Raw genomic sequence first — 16179 nt, forward strand, 5'->3', positions numbered from 1 at the left:
TCTATAAAAAGTTCTTTTTATCATATTCAAAACCCTTTCTCTCGTATTGGATATTACTTGACTTGATCACTGTCCACCAGACATATTAATATATACCGAGTTCTCTATTTCTCTCCCAGCAGTGATTTTCTTTGACGCAAATGACGCAGCCGATTCGTCAGAAAATTTAAAATAAGGCCTCCAAATAGTTGAAATCCGTCATTAATAATTATTAAGTCATACCAAAATCTATGATACGTATTCTCATAAATTGATTTTTATAATAATATATTATATCTCACATATAAAATCCTTTTTTAACACCACAACAGCCCACGAGGCAAATAGCAATAGTGTATTGAATGTCATTGATTGAAACGATCACATGAACACTCGGGGTTTGAGAAAACTACATGCATACCTGACCTCACCGGGAATCGAACCCGAAAGCTCCTGGTGACCACGAGGACCGCTATAATAATATAGATTTAAATCAGTGACGTCTCGTAGGAGTAGCCAGATCATGCGTTGCTAAGAGACAGTAATACCGACTATTTTATATCTACATCATTGATTGTAGATTCAGAGGATGTTTTATAACAGTTTTCTTCGTTTATTGTTTTTCGGTAGTTACCCAAGTATTGGTTTTTTTTACCATGTCCGATCCTATGAAGATCATATGGACCTCCACAGAGTGGAGGTTTGTATTAACAGATTTTTATTTTTACGCGAAATGGATGTTAGTCACTTTTTCTACCTATTAGGTCCATACTTTCACTACAAACACACATTGAAAAACAATATGTGTATTTGCCAGATCCAGGATTCGAACCGGGTACCCACGACATTACAAGCCGACGCGTTAGCCGCTCGACTATCGGGAGCCGTTGGTTATTTTAAACGCCGCTAATTATTGTACTTTTAAACTAAATTCTATTTAATTCGATGCGATTCCGCTACTAGATGTTTCTAGTATCTACACTGATTATCAATAGCAATGAAATTATATGTAAATTATGACGAAATAGGTAGTTAGTCATTAAAAAAAACTTAGAAGTCAATTCGATTTTTTTGTTAAATATATTTTCTCTTCGATAACCAAATGTTGATTTTTTTCTAGCTATACAATACTTAATAATATTACCTGTCAATAGTTTGTATGCTAATTGCAATTTAATGGTGCGAGGTAAAGTGCCATTCTGTTATTACTTTTTGTTTTTATTAATACCCAGATTTCAAGCAATTGTGTTGTGATTATCGATTGTTATTTTATTAATCACTTGAGCAATCAGTGTTCCGAAATTATTTGTTTGCCTTGTGTGACAGTAGCACAATGGTCTATCATGGATAGTCCACCAACAGTTCAGTCACTAATGTCAAACAAGATATTCATGTCGACATGTTAAAACTGTGAACTAACAATCCCCTCTAGTGCAGCTAATCGCACTTCCGTTTTCAAATGAGGAACGCCCCTAAATTTATCATTTCATTTTACGCTCCCGTAGTGTACGGATCTATCAATTTACGTAATTTGAAGCTTTTTGTAATAAAAATATATTTAAAATCTAAAACGATCAGGAGTGATGTTAGTATTATTATGAGTAAACTTTTGGTTAATTGCGAAGAAGGAAAGGAGTCGCATATAAACTTACCTATTATGTAAACAGTAGAGTGATATGCACATCTGATGCATTTATTTACACTGTTTAAGGGCTTTGTGGAAATATGGAATATTTATGGAAAAGCTCATCTGATCCACTATTTGAGCCTATTGATTTCCTACAATTTGACTACGAGTTACGAGAAAATAATTTGTATCCAAGACAAATGACGAATGAACCTCTACTAGATTATTTAGTAAGTATACACATAACACTAAAACTATTTTCGTATGCATAGATGTAGTAAACAAACCAATCTGGGTGATTCTATACAAAAATGCTACTAAATAAAAGAATTGAAGCCGAGGAGGATCATAAGAAGCGATAATTTCGAACACATTGCACTACCAGCTATTTTTATTTTTTCAAATGGGACGAACCGTTCTACGACTATGCCGATGGCACGGTATAATTATTGCATTTTCAATCGATCCGTGATTCGGTCTTGGTTTTATTGAAGAACTCGGAACAATTTTTGGTGGGTTAAAGAAAAAATTAAAACCTCAATAAAAAAATTTACCACTAAAATCGCCTGGCAACATCGACGTTATATATCTTGGTGACCCCTAGAACCTATATCAATTGTCAGAATGCGTTCCGCATATTATGTATACGAAAAGTCTATGGGAGCCTGGACTAATATGTGCTTGTGGCACCGGACTGATGATTATTGGAGATTCCACTCTCTGGTTTTACCTAATTATTACTTATCGTTGGTTGTTTCTGTTTCAATTTTGAATTGAGTTTCTGGGAAAATATGGTGTGATTTTTACCCGTATTTTTAAATTTTTGCACTTTTTTATCGATGTGCAATAAAATGTAAGTATAATAGTAAGTATATTTATATAGTATAAATAAAGTATTTATAAAGGCTAAGAGTCACACAGCGAGGCATGGAGAGGTGCATGTTGGGCATCACGCGAAAGGACCGTAAGAGAAACGGATGGGTTAGGAAGCAGACAAGAGTACGCGATGTAATAGACGTTGCCAAACAGCTGAAATGGAGATGGGCGGGGCACATTGCTCGCCGGAAGGACGGCCGCTGGACAAATGCAGTCATCCAATGGTACCCAAGGGGTACGAAACGGCCACAGGGTCGCCCTAAAAGCCGCTGGATTGACGAACGGGTAAAGTTCGGCGGAAATACGTGGCAGCGAACGACACAGGACTGAGAGAGTTGGAGAAAGCTTTGTGATGCCTTCATCTAGCAGTGGATTGACCCCGGCTGATGATGATATTTATATAGTACAAACTCTAGCGTTTTTTTCTAACACATAGCTTGTTTTCGTACCCCGTCTGGCATGTTCTTGTCAACGACGGTTAGCAACACTGCGTAGAGCAGATGATAACGCGTTGGCCTTCGGGCTACGAAATGTTCAAATCCCGTTGCACGTGTAACGATGATATTATAGCATCTTATTTCGGTTATTAATTTAATCCAGGGTGATAGTACTTTTCTTATTTTAATGCTGTTTTTTAAACCACCGATTCAGGGACAGATGGTCACAGGTAGGGAATCCAATCCCGAGCCAAAATTCTGATCCCGGGATTTCGGGATTACAATTTGACAATCCCGGGATCCCGGGACTGGTCCCGGGATTGGCATTTTTTTCCATTGTTCGTATAATTTTTTTATATTTTCTTTATAAAATCGGTCAAAAATAAATCTAGTATAATTTATACTATTTAAGACATTTATTGTTAATATTGCATACGTTCAATCTTGGAAATACATAAGTTTAACGGAATAAATAATATTGTAATATAAATAATAATGTGAATTGAATATTAAATTGCTGTTTCTGATAGTAAAGACTTAATGAATGGGTTAGCGAGATTTTAAATAGTAAAGCAAACCATGGTGTACTTATGGCCTTTCCGCTTCATAAATTTAATTAGTCAGCCAAATATGAAACTGCCGCAAAACGTATGAGATCATGGTGGAATTACTTTGTTATTTTCCAATCTTTCTCATTTTTATTAATTCATGTGAAAAAATAAAATGAATCGGCAACTTGCACATGAGTATAAATCAAACTTCATTCAAAGTCAGTTTATTTCTAATGTAGTTATTTGTTATTAAAAGTATTTTTTCTGTTATATTTTCGTTTTTATTTTATTTTCCATAAAAATTGATAAAAAAATCAATCCCGAAAGTTTCGGGATTATGTTTATCAATCCCGGGATTCATAGGTATCGAAAATAGCTCGGGATCCCGGGATCCCGGGATTCGGGATCCCGGGATTGGAATCCCTAGTCACAGGAGAACAATAAATCCAAGAACTTTATTTAATGCTGCCACTCTTCTATCATTATCAGCGAGTTTACTGTCGCATGACGGATTTTCGATTATGTTGATTGATGAGTCGATAATAGTTACATACTAGCCCATCCCAATTTAAGCTCAGCCTATTTATGTGATTAAGGCGAATCCTCTACCTACCAGACGCACCTAGTGGAAAAATACTAAGTTGTAATTTGAGACATTTTTTTTTGATAATTAACAATTTAAACTGTAAGTATTTATTAATAAATATGTATAAGCACATCTATTCTATACACAATACTGCTTTCGGCCGCTACGGCAGCTATCTAGGATAGGTTTGTATCGAAGTACCTATTAACACATATTGTAACAATTACAACTAACTTATTGTAATTGTTACAATAAGTGCTAATTCAAATCTTGTGTTTAGAATAGATGCGCTGAAAACATTAAAAAGAAAAATTATTTTATTTTAATTCAAAGGTAAACTTACAATTTAAAAAAAATGTGAATTTGTTAAAAGATCCCATCTTATTATTAGATACATAGATATTATTGTATGGTCATATTTATTATTAAAATTTGGTTTATTAAGTTTTCTGTATTTTAATGAAGAGATTAATTGTTGACTAATTCATAGTTTTAATATTTTTTTATATTCTATTTAAAAAACATTGATTTTTATAACAATATAAATAAGCATGTATAACTTTAAATTCTTTTTATCTTGCCGAGCGAGAACTCCAACCACTAAACTACCGACCCTTTAGAATCGAAAATACATATACAAAAGAAAGGGCGGCCCATTTTTGATTTCAAAATTATCCCTTTGACGAAAACGTTTGTTAATCCCTGCTTTAGATAATTCATAATACCAAATAACTAGGCAACAAATTCCAATGATGCCATATATTATGAATCAAGTTGTTCACCTTGGTTGAAATTAAATTACAATTGTAGAAATTATCCATTCAATTATCCAAGTTTCTGAAGCTTTTATGTTATTCAATTTTATTGACTTGTTTACAGCAATCGTTCTACGCGAGTTAAGTTCGTGGTTACCTCCCATACCATTAAGGTTTAATGGTAACCTCAGGTTTCCTTGTTATGTATTTGTAAACCGGGGTAAATTCAATTTCCGATCACGTTTTCAATCTGGATTTAACGATAATGGAAAATCTCCGATATTGGACGGATGTCATTATTGCACTCACTGTTCCTCAGCGGTGTGACGGTGTCTGCATATTACGTTGTTAACAACCAGTTCGCAGTTTATTTCAACTAAATACTTCCCACCTATATCGCCATTTAAAACTCGATATTTTTAAGCCTTGACCTACCCCAACCCTGTCTGTTCAAAGCCTTTTACTCAGAGCTTATCACGTATTTTTTTCGACTTGGTGGTGTAAATGAGAACTCTGCCATTCTTGGTAGTATTGAGTTGTGTGTCCCTGATAACTATCTTAGAAATCGGGAGCATCAGTTGTTTGTTCTCCCAAGGAGCAGAACTAACCTGCCATTGGTGATGCCAAATGGGAAAGCAATAACTCTGTTCAACCAAATTGCTTTGGATGTTGATATATTCCACCTACGTGAGGATGAGTATAGGTGGACGCTGTTTTATAAATTCTTAAAATAGGGTCTGCTTAACTCATCCGGTGTATTTCCTTGTACCTACTGATGGGTATGGGTTTATGTAGGGTGTTGATTTATACTTTTACACTTATTAAAAACACGGATTCAGGGACATTAAGTATTACGTAAGTATATTTCGCTTGACACGTAACAATTAATTATTAACAACATTTGTAAACGCAGGCTTTGGCGCGAAAAGGTGGCAAATTGTATTTAGAGGCGACGTTCAAGGCTCGGGGTAGGGTAGGTTACCGACTGCCCGTACCTACTCTGTCGATTGGAGGATTTTTGATGGGGAATTTAGGCATTATGATATTTGTTATCACTGCCTATCTAATTTATATTTTTTTGTATTTACACTTTTCTACTGTTTAATAACTTAATACTATCTTTTTTTTATATAATACTGTTTTAATAATATTTCTTTGTTTCTAAATGTCATGTTGTGAACGTCTTAAGTTAATAATTTGTAATGTTCACTATATATATATATAAATAAATAAAATTTGTATTTGAATCTTGTACGAGGCCGACCAGGTCTTCGTTTGTCCTCAGAATTTCCGAATATAATTATATATCATGCTGGTTGTCGTCGTCTTGTGTAGATGCCCCAGCCATCTACGACAACCCAATTTGATAGACTGTATGATATGTGGGCTTCCGTTCAAAGTGTATAAAACATTAATAAAACTAGTTGTCATGTATGACTCGAAACCTAGTTATTTCCCAAAATTATGGGAAAAGTGCTCAGCTCATTTGAATGTGTGCTGCGTGGTACAACAGTCGAGACTGCTAATTATTGATATAAAAAAATAATGCTTATCTAAGTTTTTAATAAATAAAAAAAAATCAATTGAAAGGATAATAGTTAGGGGCGATTTTTTCCTGTAGTGCGCTGACAAAGAACACTTCAAATTCAAATATTTAAAAAAAGTTGTTCCATAAATATTTTATTTTGTCTAAATTATTTTTAAAAAGCTCACACATTTCGACGTATCGCAAGATATCTTTATTGCACTTGGAAATTCCTATATAGGTATCATTTTTTTTTCAATGGATAGAATGATGACTTTGAAACAAAGTGATTATTAATAATACTATCTAGGTAGAATGTAGTCGAATTACAAAATGTTTATAATTTTCACTTTAATCTTCAACATTTTACTAATTAAATATATATAAATTGATACTGTGAGTAGATCGTCAACTGGTTATGTCCTCCCCTGATAATACGTGTTGATGATAAAAACAAATAATTCTTCAGTCATTCTCAGCCATTACTCTTTCAAGATACCTGTAAAGTTGAATGCACATTATTTTTATTTGTCCTACCTCTATAGTTTATAGTTTAACAACAGGCTCGTATATGTTGAATGACACCTCTACTGTTGCTATCCACGTTAAGAGACTTGCACTTTGCTGTTAATTTCAAAAGTAATCGACATCATATTATCAGAGATAATTTGATAAGTACTCAATCCAACTAAGTGGATGACATATGCACTGATTCTGATTGCGAAGATTGTAAACACCTGTATGATAAAATTGTAACTGATGGGTGAAGCAACATGATTTTGTTTATAACTGGGAATGTCTCAGGACCTATTACCGTGCACTCTAGTGTGCTTTGACTGAATTTACATGACTCTAAATAATTGGTAATTGACTAGCAAAACTGCTGAATGGAGATCTTCACGTTGGCAGTATAACGCTGCAAATTTTCTAAATGCAACATAAATTGACTTTGTGGTGACCAGATCGATGGTCCAATGGTTGAACCGATTTGAGTAATTCTTCCCTTTTCGTACAACTTTTAGACCTAGACAACCTAGAGCAGGGGTCGGCAACATGCGGCTCTTTAGGTATTGGAGTGCGGTTCGGTTAGGTACATGCTCAAACACGCGCGTTAACATGATCTTACTCCCTACTTCATTTATCGTTTGTCAATTTATGACTACGGCCGTACGTTGTAGCTTAGCCACTGGGAAATGCCAATAGAAATGGCGTATTTCAAAAAAATACTACCTTATTCTTAGGTCAATAATTATTATAAAGCAAACATTATTCGTAGAATGTTTATCACATTTGAATGGTCAAAGACATAGCTTATAATCAGTATCTTTATAAGTATCTTTAAATGTGTAAATCTTGCCCATTTTTTGAATAATAAAATGCCTAATTCTTGTCAAATTTGGGATCACAGAGATTATCAATATATATTTTTTTTTTGTAAATATTTCACTATAATAATGTCGACATAAATTATACTGATGGTTTTATAAATGCTTTTAAAAATTAATAAATATAAAAAATCTTAACACCACTTCACATGGACGTACTGAAATATGACTATATTATTCTAAAACATTAGAGCAAGAGGTTTAAAAGAATACTATTTTATGTAATAAAAATACTTCATGCAGTCATCAAATGTTTAACATAAATATAAAGGATAATAAGGCTTCAAAAGTATGTAAATAGATTATCTATGACGTTTAAGGAATGTCCAGGATCATGCTTTGAAAATAGCATAAAAACTCCATTTTGACGTACGCTGAGCATGTATCCTGGACGACTGAAAATACTCGTAAAGAGTATATTTCCACATTGGTGCGGTTATGTTATGGTAATAATTCAACAAACAGATAAACTTATCAGTGATTACTGATTATAGTCAAATCGCATTTCCATTTGTAAAAATAAAAAAAACAATATTCTAGAAATCTAGACTGAGTCGTAAAAGGAGTGGTCCAGCTAACATTTATTTTACAACACTGTATTGTTTATTCATCACCTGTGTCGGGGCTAGCTAGCGTAACTCCGTGATATCACACAAACATAAATCACCCAGATGTAGGTACTCATATGATGCATTAATTTGTTCAAATAATTCGCGAAAATCTTCCGAACTGGAACGCCTAATAAATAATTAATAGTCATAATTCTTTTCTTACTCACTTGAAGTAAAAAGCTGTTTTTTAATGCAAATCACCCGGTTTATAATCCGCAATATGGAGTTTAAATTGGATAAAACACGATACGTTTTTAAGTGGCAACACTTTTAATGAATACAATGAATTATTATTTGTGTGTTTTAAAAGATGCGAAATTCGTAATAGAACGTTATCGCTAAGATGCAATCGTAAGCCATTTTTTTAAAGGGTACGGAAGCGGTTGGTCGATGAATAAAATTTAATCAGACTTGTATGAAAACGGAATCACTTAAAGTAATCTACTTATAATAACTATTGCGTTTAATATCATGGCTTTCAGTACCCGGTGTTACCTGGATTTGAATTTAATTGAATTTTAAAAACTAACCAGCACCATCTGCAAATTGTATTCTTAGTTCGATGAAAACAAACAAGTATGACTGACGAAGTTTCGTGTGCACTATTTATGTAGAATCAGCCTACTTCCACCCCTCGCCACTGCATACGAGCCCATACAACTATGTGCCCAAATTAATATATTTTTAAATGGCTGTTTAATGATGATAACTGCCAATGCTTGGTGGAAATACGTTGTATCAATTAAAATAATTACAAGATAAAAAGAACTTTTTATACACAATGTTTTTAAATTTTCTGTTGAATCATACAAACTTGACTTGACTAGCTTAAAGGATCAAAAAAATTGTACTTGATAGAAATAATACTGAAATGTCATATTGATTTCCATAGTAACGCACGTATATATTAATATTAATAATTTAGTTGCTAGGACCCACTTAGCATCCAATATCTATAGTTTTACTTTTTACGGATTTCTTCCGAAATAACTTTTCATAGAAAACAGAATTAACTGAAAATGAAATCAATCCTACTTAAAGATGGCTAAACGTATTAAAAAAAATGCATTGGCATCGTGTTCTGATACATTCTAAAAGTTTCAAATGTCTAGCTAGTCGGGAAGTTAGTTAAAAATCGATTGCAAGATTTGCACCGGACAAACAACCACCGGACAAATAAGAATACGAGCTAAGAAAAACGTTGTAATAATACACAGACTACCTACATAATATTATTATAGTAATTTAGCAAGTAATACACGATGTCATAAAGGTCTCCAAGATAATGAAATGACAATAGTATTCAAGGGGCACTAAGCAACTACAGAGGCGTCCTAAAACCGGCTGGATTGACGAGCCCATCAAGTTTCGTGGATGTAGGTAAAAGGCGGCAAAGAACTAGGAATCTAGAAGTTTCGGGGAGTCCTTTATCTAGCGGTGGATCGACGCTGGCTTATGAAGATATTGCACTTATTCCACTTAATTTACTGGGCTTGTTTTATCCGCTTCGATAGGACTTGACTTTACTAGTCCAGAATGTCCTATTGAACCCAACGAAACCGGTTCTGATGCATATAACTGTGGCGAACAACGAGTCCTGTGAGAATGCATTATCGGGAAAATCCGTGACATACGAATCTATCGCGGAAATATTATTTAATTATTTTAATATATATTTTCACAGGCCGTCAGCGTATCGGCAAAATGCTTACTCAGTGAGAAACGCGGACGGCGAAAAATAAGAACCGTTTAGTACAAACATTTTTAGCATGCAAATAAGAACTTTTACCTCAGTAATATTACCTATTATTAATATGTATTATGTTAAAATGCATTTCTCATCGAAGGCATGGGATACGTAGTGTGAGCATTATTCAATCGTGACGAGTTCAATAAATAGGCTATCACGATTGAACGAATATCTCACTCCGCATTTTATTTTAGTAGAGAATTGTCACTCTGTAGCATCGTGCGTCGGGCCAAAAATATCAACCTCGCTGTTATCGTTTATCACTGTACCTATGTAAACTGCACTTATCAATCCGTCAAATGAACACCCAACCGTTCTCAACAATCATACTTCAGTTCGTCACGCATATCCTCATCAGACGATACTTCGCATACATCCAAATAACCATTGTCATCAAAACCACTCACGATCCAATGATCGGTTCTTGGCAGGGAACTCAGAAATAATGGGAACTAAAATGCTTAAGACGATACATCAGTGAAACGGCAAATAATTTTCAACTATAGGCGCGACGAAATTTTGGACTCGCTGGCATTCGGAGAGAGAATGTCAAGCTGGGAACACGTAAATTTGTTTCGTGATGGCGACGGGGGTATTAATTCTTAAATCGTGTAAAGATGACTAAAAACGGTACCCATTTACTTGAAAAAGAAAACATGTCAATGAATATATTATTATTGTTACTAATAGAACAATAAACAGAACATTAAATGGACGCATGTTGGATTTATATGACAAATTATATTTCGTTCGGCATGCGTCATTTGCACCCGCGACCTACAATCCGCGCAGCGTCTAGCCACGATCTTTTTAGACCGTGTCTCAACTGAGGTATTAGCCTTAACGGGTAAGGCGATAGCAGGTAACCGACCCGAGTAAGGAAGAACCGGGTTAAACTTACCAGGGACGTCCCTAGATAAAATGCCGCCCCTAGGCAGCGCCAAAATGCCGCCCCATTTTTAATACAGTATTTTTATCATCCTTTCATGAGTCCAATATCTAGGTTTCTAAGAAATGTGTTGTATGGATACATTACTAACAAAATATCAGACTGTAAAAATTCGCAAATCTGCACGTGTCGTTTCTAGTCATCATGGGCGTCGAAGGGCAACGGAAGTAAACTAGATATCGCGAACCCGACAAAACCAGTGAGCTGATTTTTTTTAATGGAAAGGTGTTTTCGTTATTACTAAATTTAGGTAGCTATTTCTATATACTTATTCCAAATGATTCTCCTCGATTTGCCGCCCTTCGAGTAACTGCCGCCCCCAAGCGACGCTCAATCTGCCTACCCGCACGGGACGTCACTGAAACTTACACACGTGTCAAGAATACGTTGTACGTCGAATACTGAAAACTGCTTTCGGTTTATGCATTTACGCTTGTATTACGGTGTATTACACACACTATTGCACATGCATAATGCGTGCTTCATTTTCGTAGGACACTCACACATTCAAAAACCCTACATCAACATGCGGCGTATTGAATATAGCCTATCGGTATTCTATTTATTATCTGTTCTTCTGTGGTTCTTACTCATTGGTTACCATGTACTTGTACCAAACTTCATTATCTCATCAATTAGTCGCCCTTCGGATAATCACTATGATGAAGTATATTTTGTTTTATTTTGATTAAAATTAATCAATTCACTTGAGATAAAAAAAAGTATCAGGCGCTCAGATTATAGAATGGGATCGATATTAATTGCTTTGCATGTTTATTTTTTTATCTCGTTGTGGGCGTGGTGGTAGTTCATTGTATCGTATTCAAATGTATCAGGAACGCAGAGATCGCATGAGATAATAATGCTGTTGTAGTATTTTTTTTTTGTCGCAACACAAAGTCAATATTGAGTTCCGATCCGACCGGATTAGCAAAGGGGGTAACGTCCGAATTATTCCGCGAGCGAGAAAAGAACAAGGAAGGTATCAGGCGGCTAGAAGACGAGAGGAGATGGAGATCACCGCTCGTTATATGCGCGAACCAGAGCGTGAAGGGAGCGAGGCCAGCCGAGTCCAGCCACCGGCGCGCGAAGCGGATGACTTTCAAATTATTTCGAATCTAGACATCGTGTTCGTGAAATGAACTCATATTATATTATGCTATTATCATATTTTATTGTTTTTAATGTGCAAGGATCAAAGCCATTTTTTTTGTTATATTACATTACTGCCTACGTTTTGACTTTATGTGTGATATGACTGATATTAATGGACACGGTGTGTTGTTTTCTATCGCTTCCAAATAATACGCATTTATATTATTATGAGATTATGACTTTCTTCATGCAATAGAACAGTGGTAGTCAATCTTTTTATACCTACCGCCCACTTTTGTATCTCTGTTATTGTACAACATCTTCTTGGCTACGTGAAGGAAGGCGCTGTTGCCGACTAAATGGGAGGAGCTTGTTAGTTTATAATGGAATTGCGGTTAAAAATGGGAGGAGCATGTTAGTTCAGTTTTAACACGTAGCCAAGAAGATGTTGTCATAGAGTAGTAGTAAAATTTTCTAACCGCCCACCGGTTCCACAGCAATGGTGATTTACAAAGTAGGGAAGTAACTTTACTTTATAAAATTTATAAAGTAGAGTTACAAGCAAGTTAAAGCATATTATAATAATTACTAACCAAATACGTCTGTATGTCAGATTTTCGCTTACAGTAGTTAAATATATCAGAGCATTAGAAGCATGAAGTCTGATGAAATTACATTTAAAATGAGATCCCTTGATGCATAATGCAACATAATGAATTTTTAAAACCTCTATTGCCCACCATGAAAGCTAGTGAGCGGTAGGGACCAGGTTGACTACCCCTGCAGTAGAACCTCCATATAACGGACTAATTCGGGTGAGGGCGTGTCCGTTATATAAAACACAAACAAAATCCTGTTTATTCGTCTTCGGAAGATATAGACACACCCGTTGTGGAGTGACGTTAAGGTTCGATGTCGACGCGCTTGCTTTCGGTGATTCTAAAAAAAATAGAAAATGCGTGTAATATAGTTCAATTTCGTTAGGTGACGAATAGTCAATAAATGTTATTAGATTAGCATGCACAGAACATTGTTTACAAGCGGTGACACTTGGATTTAAACATGTATAACAATTAACAGGATATTTTTAACAATTTTTACATTTGAACGGATATTTTGTCCGTTATATCCATTGATATACTACTGGATGAATCATATGCTTCTTAAAATGACGCCCGATTTTCAGCGACTCGGCCAGTGTTAAAACTTACTGTTTTAATATCAGCGGACTTAACTCGATATAAGCTCACGTAATATCTGTCTCGAAAACGACCTGGCAATAATTATGAGTAAGCCCGATCTAGCTTGCATCTTACTCTAACTAATAGTCAGCGCATGACGACTTGCTCTGTCCGCTCAGACATGAATTTTTGGTAGCTTGCAAGCTTTGGGTTGCAGACACCCTTAGGGTCACTATTAAAAGAACGCAAATTTAGTTTTACAGCCAAGGCAATACGGGTGAAATTCGGGAATCCATGTTAACGGTCTTAACGCATTATACCTACAAGGAAATATTATAAGACGATATTCGTAATATCTTCTTTTGTGGTACATTTTTAAAATTACACTTGTATCGGAACTCCTCATCTTATATCAATGGTTATATCCGATATCCGTTATATCGAGGTTCCACTGTACCTTTGATACGATTGTGTGGAGTGTTGACTGTAGATTATTTTATTTCTGTATTACCAAAGAGATCACAGCTTCCAAGTGGCATTGCGGTGACTTTTGCTCGTAGGGATGCTATTGCAAAATAATATTATATATGTATATTATATAGGTTTTTTTTTTTAATCATTTCCGATCCTAAGAAAATGATATTATTATTATGGACCTCCACTGGGTGGAGGTTGTATTAACAGATTGTTTGTTTGTACGAGAAATATATGTTGGCCACTTGCTCAACCAATTAATAAGTCCAGTAACACATTGCCGGACTCATGATTCGAACCCGGGACCCACATGATGACACATAATAATATTATCCTTTAATTTTTGTGTATAAGTTACGTTATAGACCCATTTTATGTTAGTTGCAGGGATTTTGTTTTGCTTTAGGTAACATTGTAAACCGACTTCATCTGTGAGAAATATACACCTTTTCAAGATTTTAGTATACTTTAATAATAATAATTGTATTGTTGGTTTGAACTGTTTCGAGGCCCCCTTTTAAATCGTCTGACGAATTATTGACTGCGTCACGGAAATTCGCCGCCGAATCCAACACAACAGCTATGTACAGCCCTACAAACTTATCTTAAGAATGGATGGGGGAGCCACAGTCGAAAACTACCCAATCAAGACAGAATCTGACATTCAGATGACGTTTTAAAAATGGCGTCCGTAATTCCATTTTTGACCGTCCTTTAGATAAGTTTGTTGGACTGTAACATACAAATTGAAATGATATTTTAGTATTTCTACTCGCGCTTAGAAGAAAACGTGCTCATACATATTTCCTTAGAAAATAGATCTAATCTTCCTTCGAGAGCTTGCCACTTTGAATCCGAGATGATTTCCTTGTCCTGTATAATATAATAATAAATAATATCATTATAACTACCTACTCATAACTGGGTACTTATTTGTAAGCTGAATAACATTACAATACATTAGTGATGTAAATTAATTTAATCCAAGCTCGCTGGATACTGCTTACACGTTAGAATTTATTTTAATTCCGGTTAAGTTGGTAGTGGAGCAAAAAAAAACATCGGTGTTTCTTTAGGTGGCTGTCTGCATTAAATTATTCATTCAAAAGTAGAATGGTAGTAGGTAACGTTTTTTAAAAGAAGTCACGTATGGAGAATGAATGCATTTTAATTAAAACGAGAGCAAAGTTAATGCATGAGACGTTTTTCAAACGTAGACGTATATACCCCGTAATCTAGTCTTTTAAAACAGCGTTTCTCAAATTTATTAAGTACATAATAATATTATGGTGATTTTACTAATATGATCGCGATTTATTTCGTGTAAACTACGGAAATAAAAATAGATAAATAAATATAATGAAATCACTGATTCGATTTGATCTTTATCAAATCGATGGTTGGGGCTTAGGTGAGCGACCCTCTGCCTACTCGCATCTCACCTCACCTCACCATTCCAACGCTGATATCTAATCACTTTACCTACCTACCCATGATTACTTGCGCGCGCCCATATGCCCGCACCCCACCTCACTACTCACTCCACCGCTATCTGATCAGTAAATGGCGTCAGGATTCTTCAAAAAAAAAAATTTTGGAGATGTATCTAACAATTGCGTATATCTTCTTATTTTTTTCCGAATCTGAATATACACAAGGTTTACGAATGTAGCATTCTTTATATTATAAAATTCATATAGCATCAGAAACATACATATTAGTAGGTACCTAAACTTTGAAATAATTTGGACCGACTGAGTGCTGTAACCACTGTCCGGGCCGGGCCGTGACTCCTGGCATGACCCATTCCTGGCAAACGATATCAGGTAAACAGAAGAAATCTCCTGTTTCTAAATTATTTTTGGTCACAGAACGCTTTAAATTTTAAATGATAATAACATACCTGGCTACTTCATAAATATTTTGTGGCAAAATTTATATAATTTTAAATAACCACATAATGTTCGAAAATCAAAGTCCAGTATACCTATATGCCAAAAACTCTTGCTGTGGGTCAAACATTCTAACAAGGACTTTACCTTCGTAGTGCCATCCGACTTCTGAATGTAAAAGTATGAACTCAATTTGGAGTCCTACGCTGATCTACCCAGTAGCCATCGCTTCACTTAAAACAAAAATATTTACATATAATTTTCTTTTTTTCGCAGGAGTGGACGTGACCGCTAACCAGGATGAGATCTCCGACCACGAAACCTTCCAGTTGGAGTTTGACTGGTGCACCAAGCGCTGGTATGTGCGCACCATGCAAGATCGCTACTGGACCCTGGAAACCGGCGGTGGAATTCAAGCATCAGGAGATAAGAAGTGAGTAAAATTGTTTCCATAGTGCCATAAATTTTATTGTCATAAACTAAATAATTATAGGGATAGCAGATCA

The 16179-nt window shown here is 35.2% G+C and overlaps 1 protein-coding gene across 3 annotated transcripts in view; it reads left to right on the top strand.

Moving 5' to 3' along the window:
- Nucleotides 1–16179, top strand: part of sn (fascin domain-containing protein singed) — a 163016-nt gene that overhangs the window by 134755 nt on the left and 12082 nt on the right. For all 3 annotated transcript variants that reach the window (XM_085949738.1, XM_085949740.1, XM_085949739.1), the window contains exon 7: nt 15950–16106. In XM_085949738.1, the coding sequence (XP_085805864.1) occupies nt 15950–16106 (157 nt within the window). The remainder of the gene's footprint in view (nt 1–15949; nt 16107–16179) is intronic.

This window comes from Rhyacophila brunnea, unplaced genomic scaffold (genome assembly GCF_057557595.1).
Source record: "Rhyacophila brunnea isolate RB1 unplaced genomic scaffold, BYU_Rbru_1.0 scaffold_22, whole genome shotgun sequence".
In the NCBI taxonomy this organism is placed as follows: domain Eukaryota; kingdom Metazoa; phylum Arthropoda; class Insecta; order Trichoptera; family Rhyacophilidae; genus Rhyacophila; species Rhyacophila brunnea.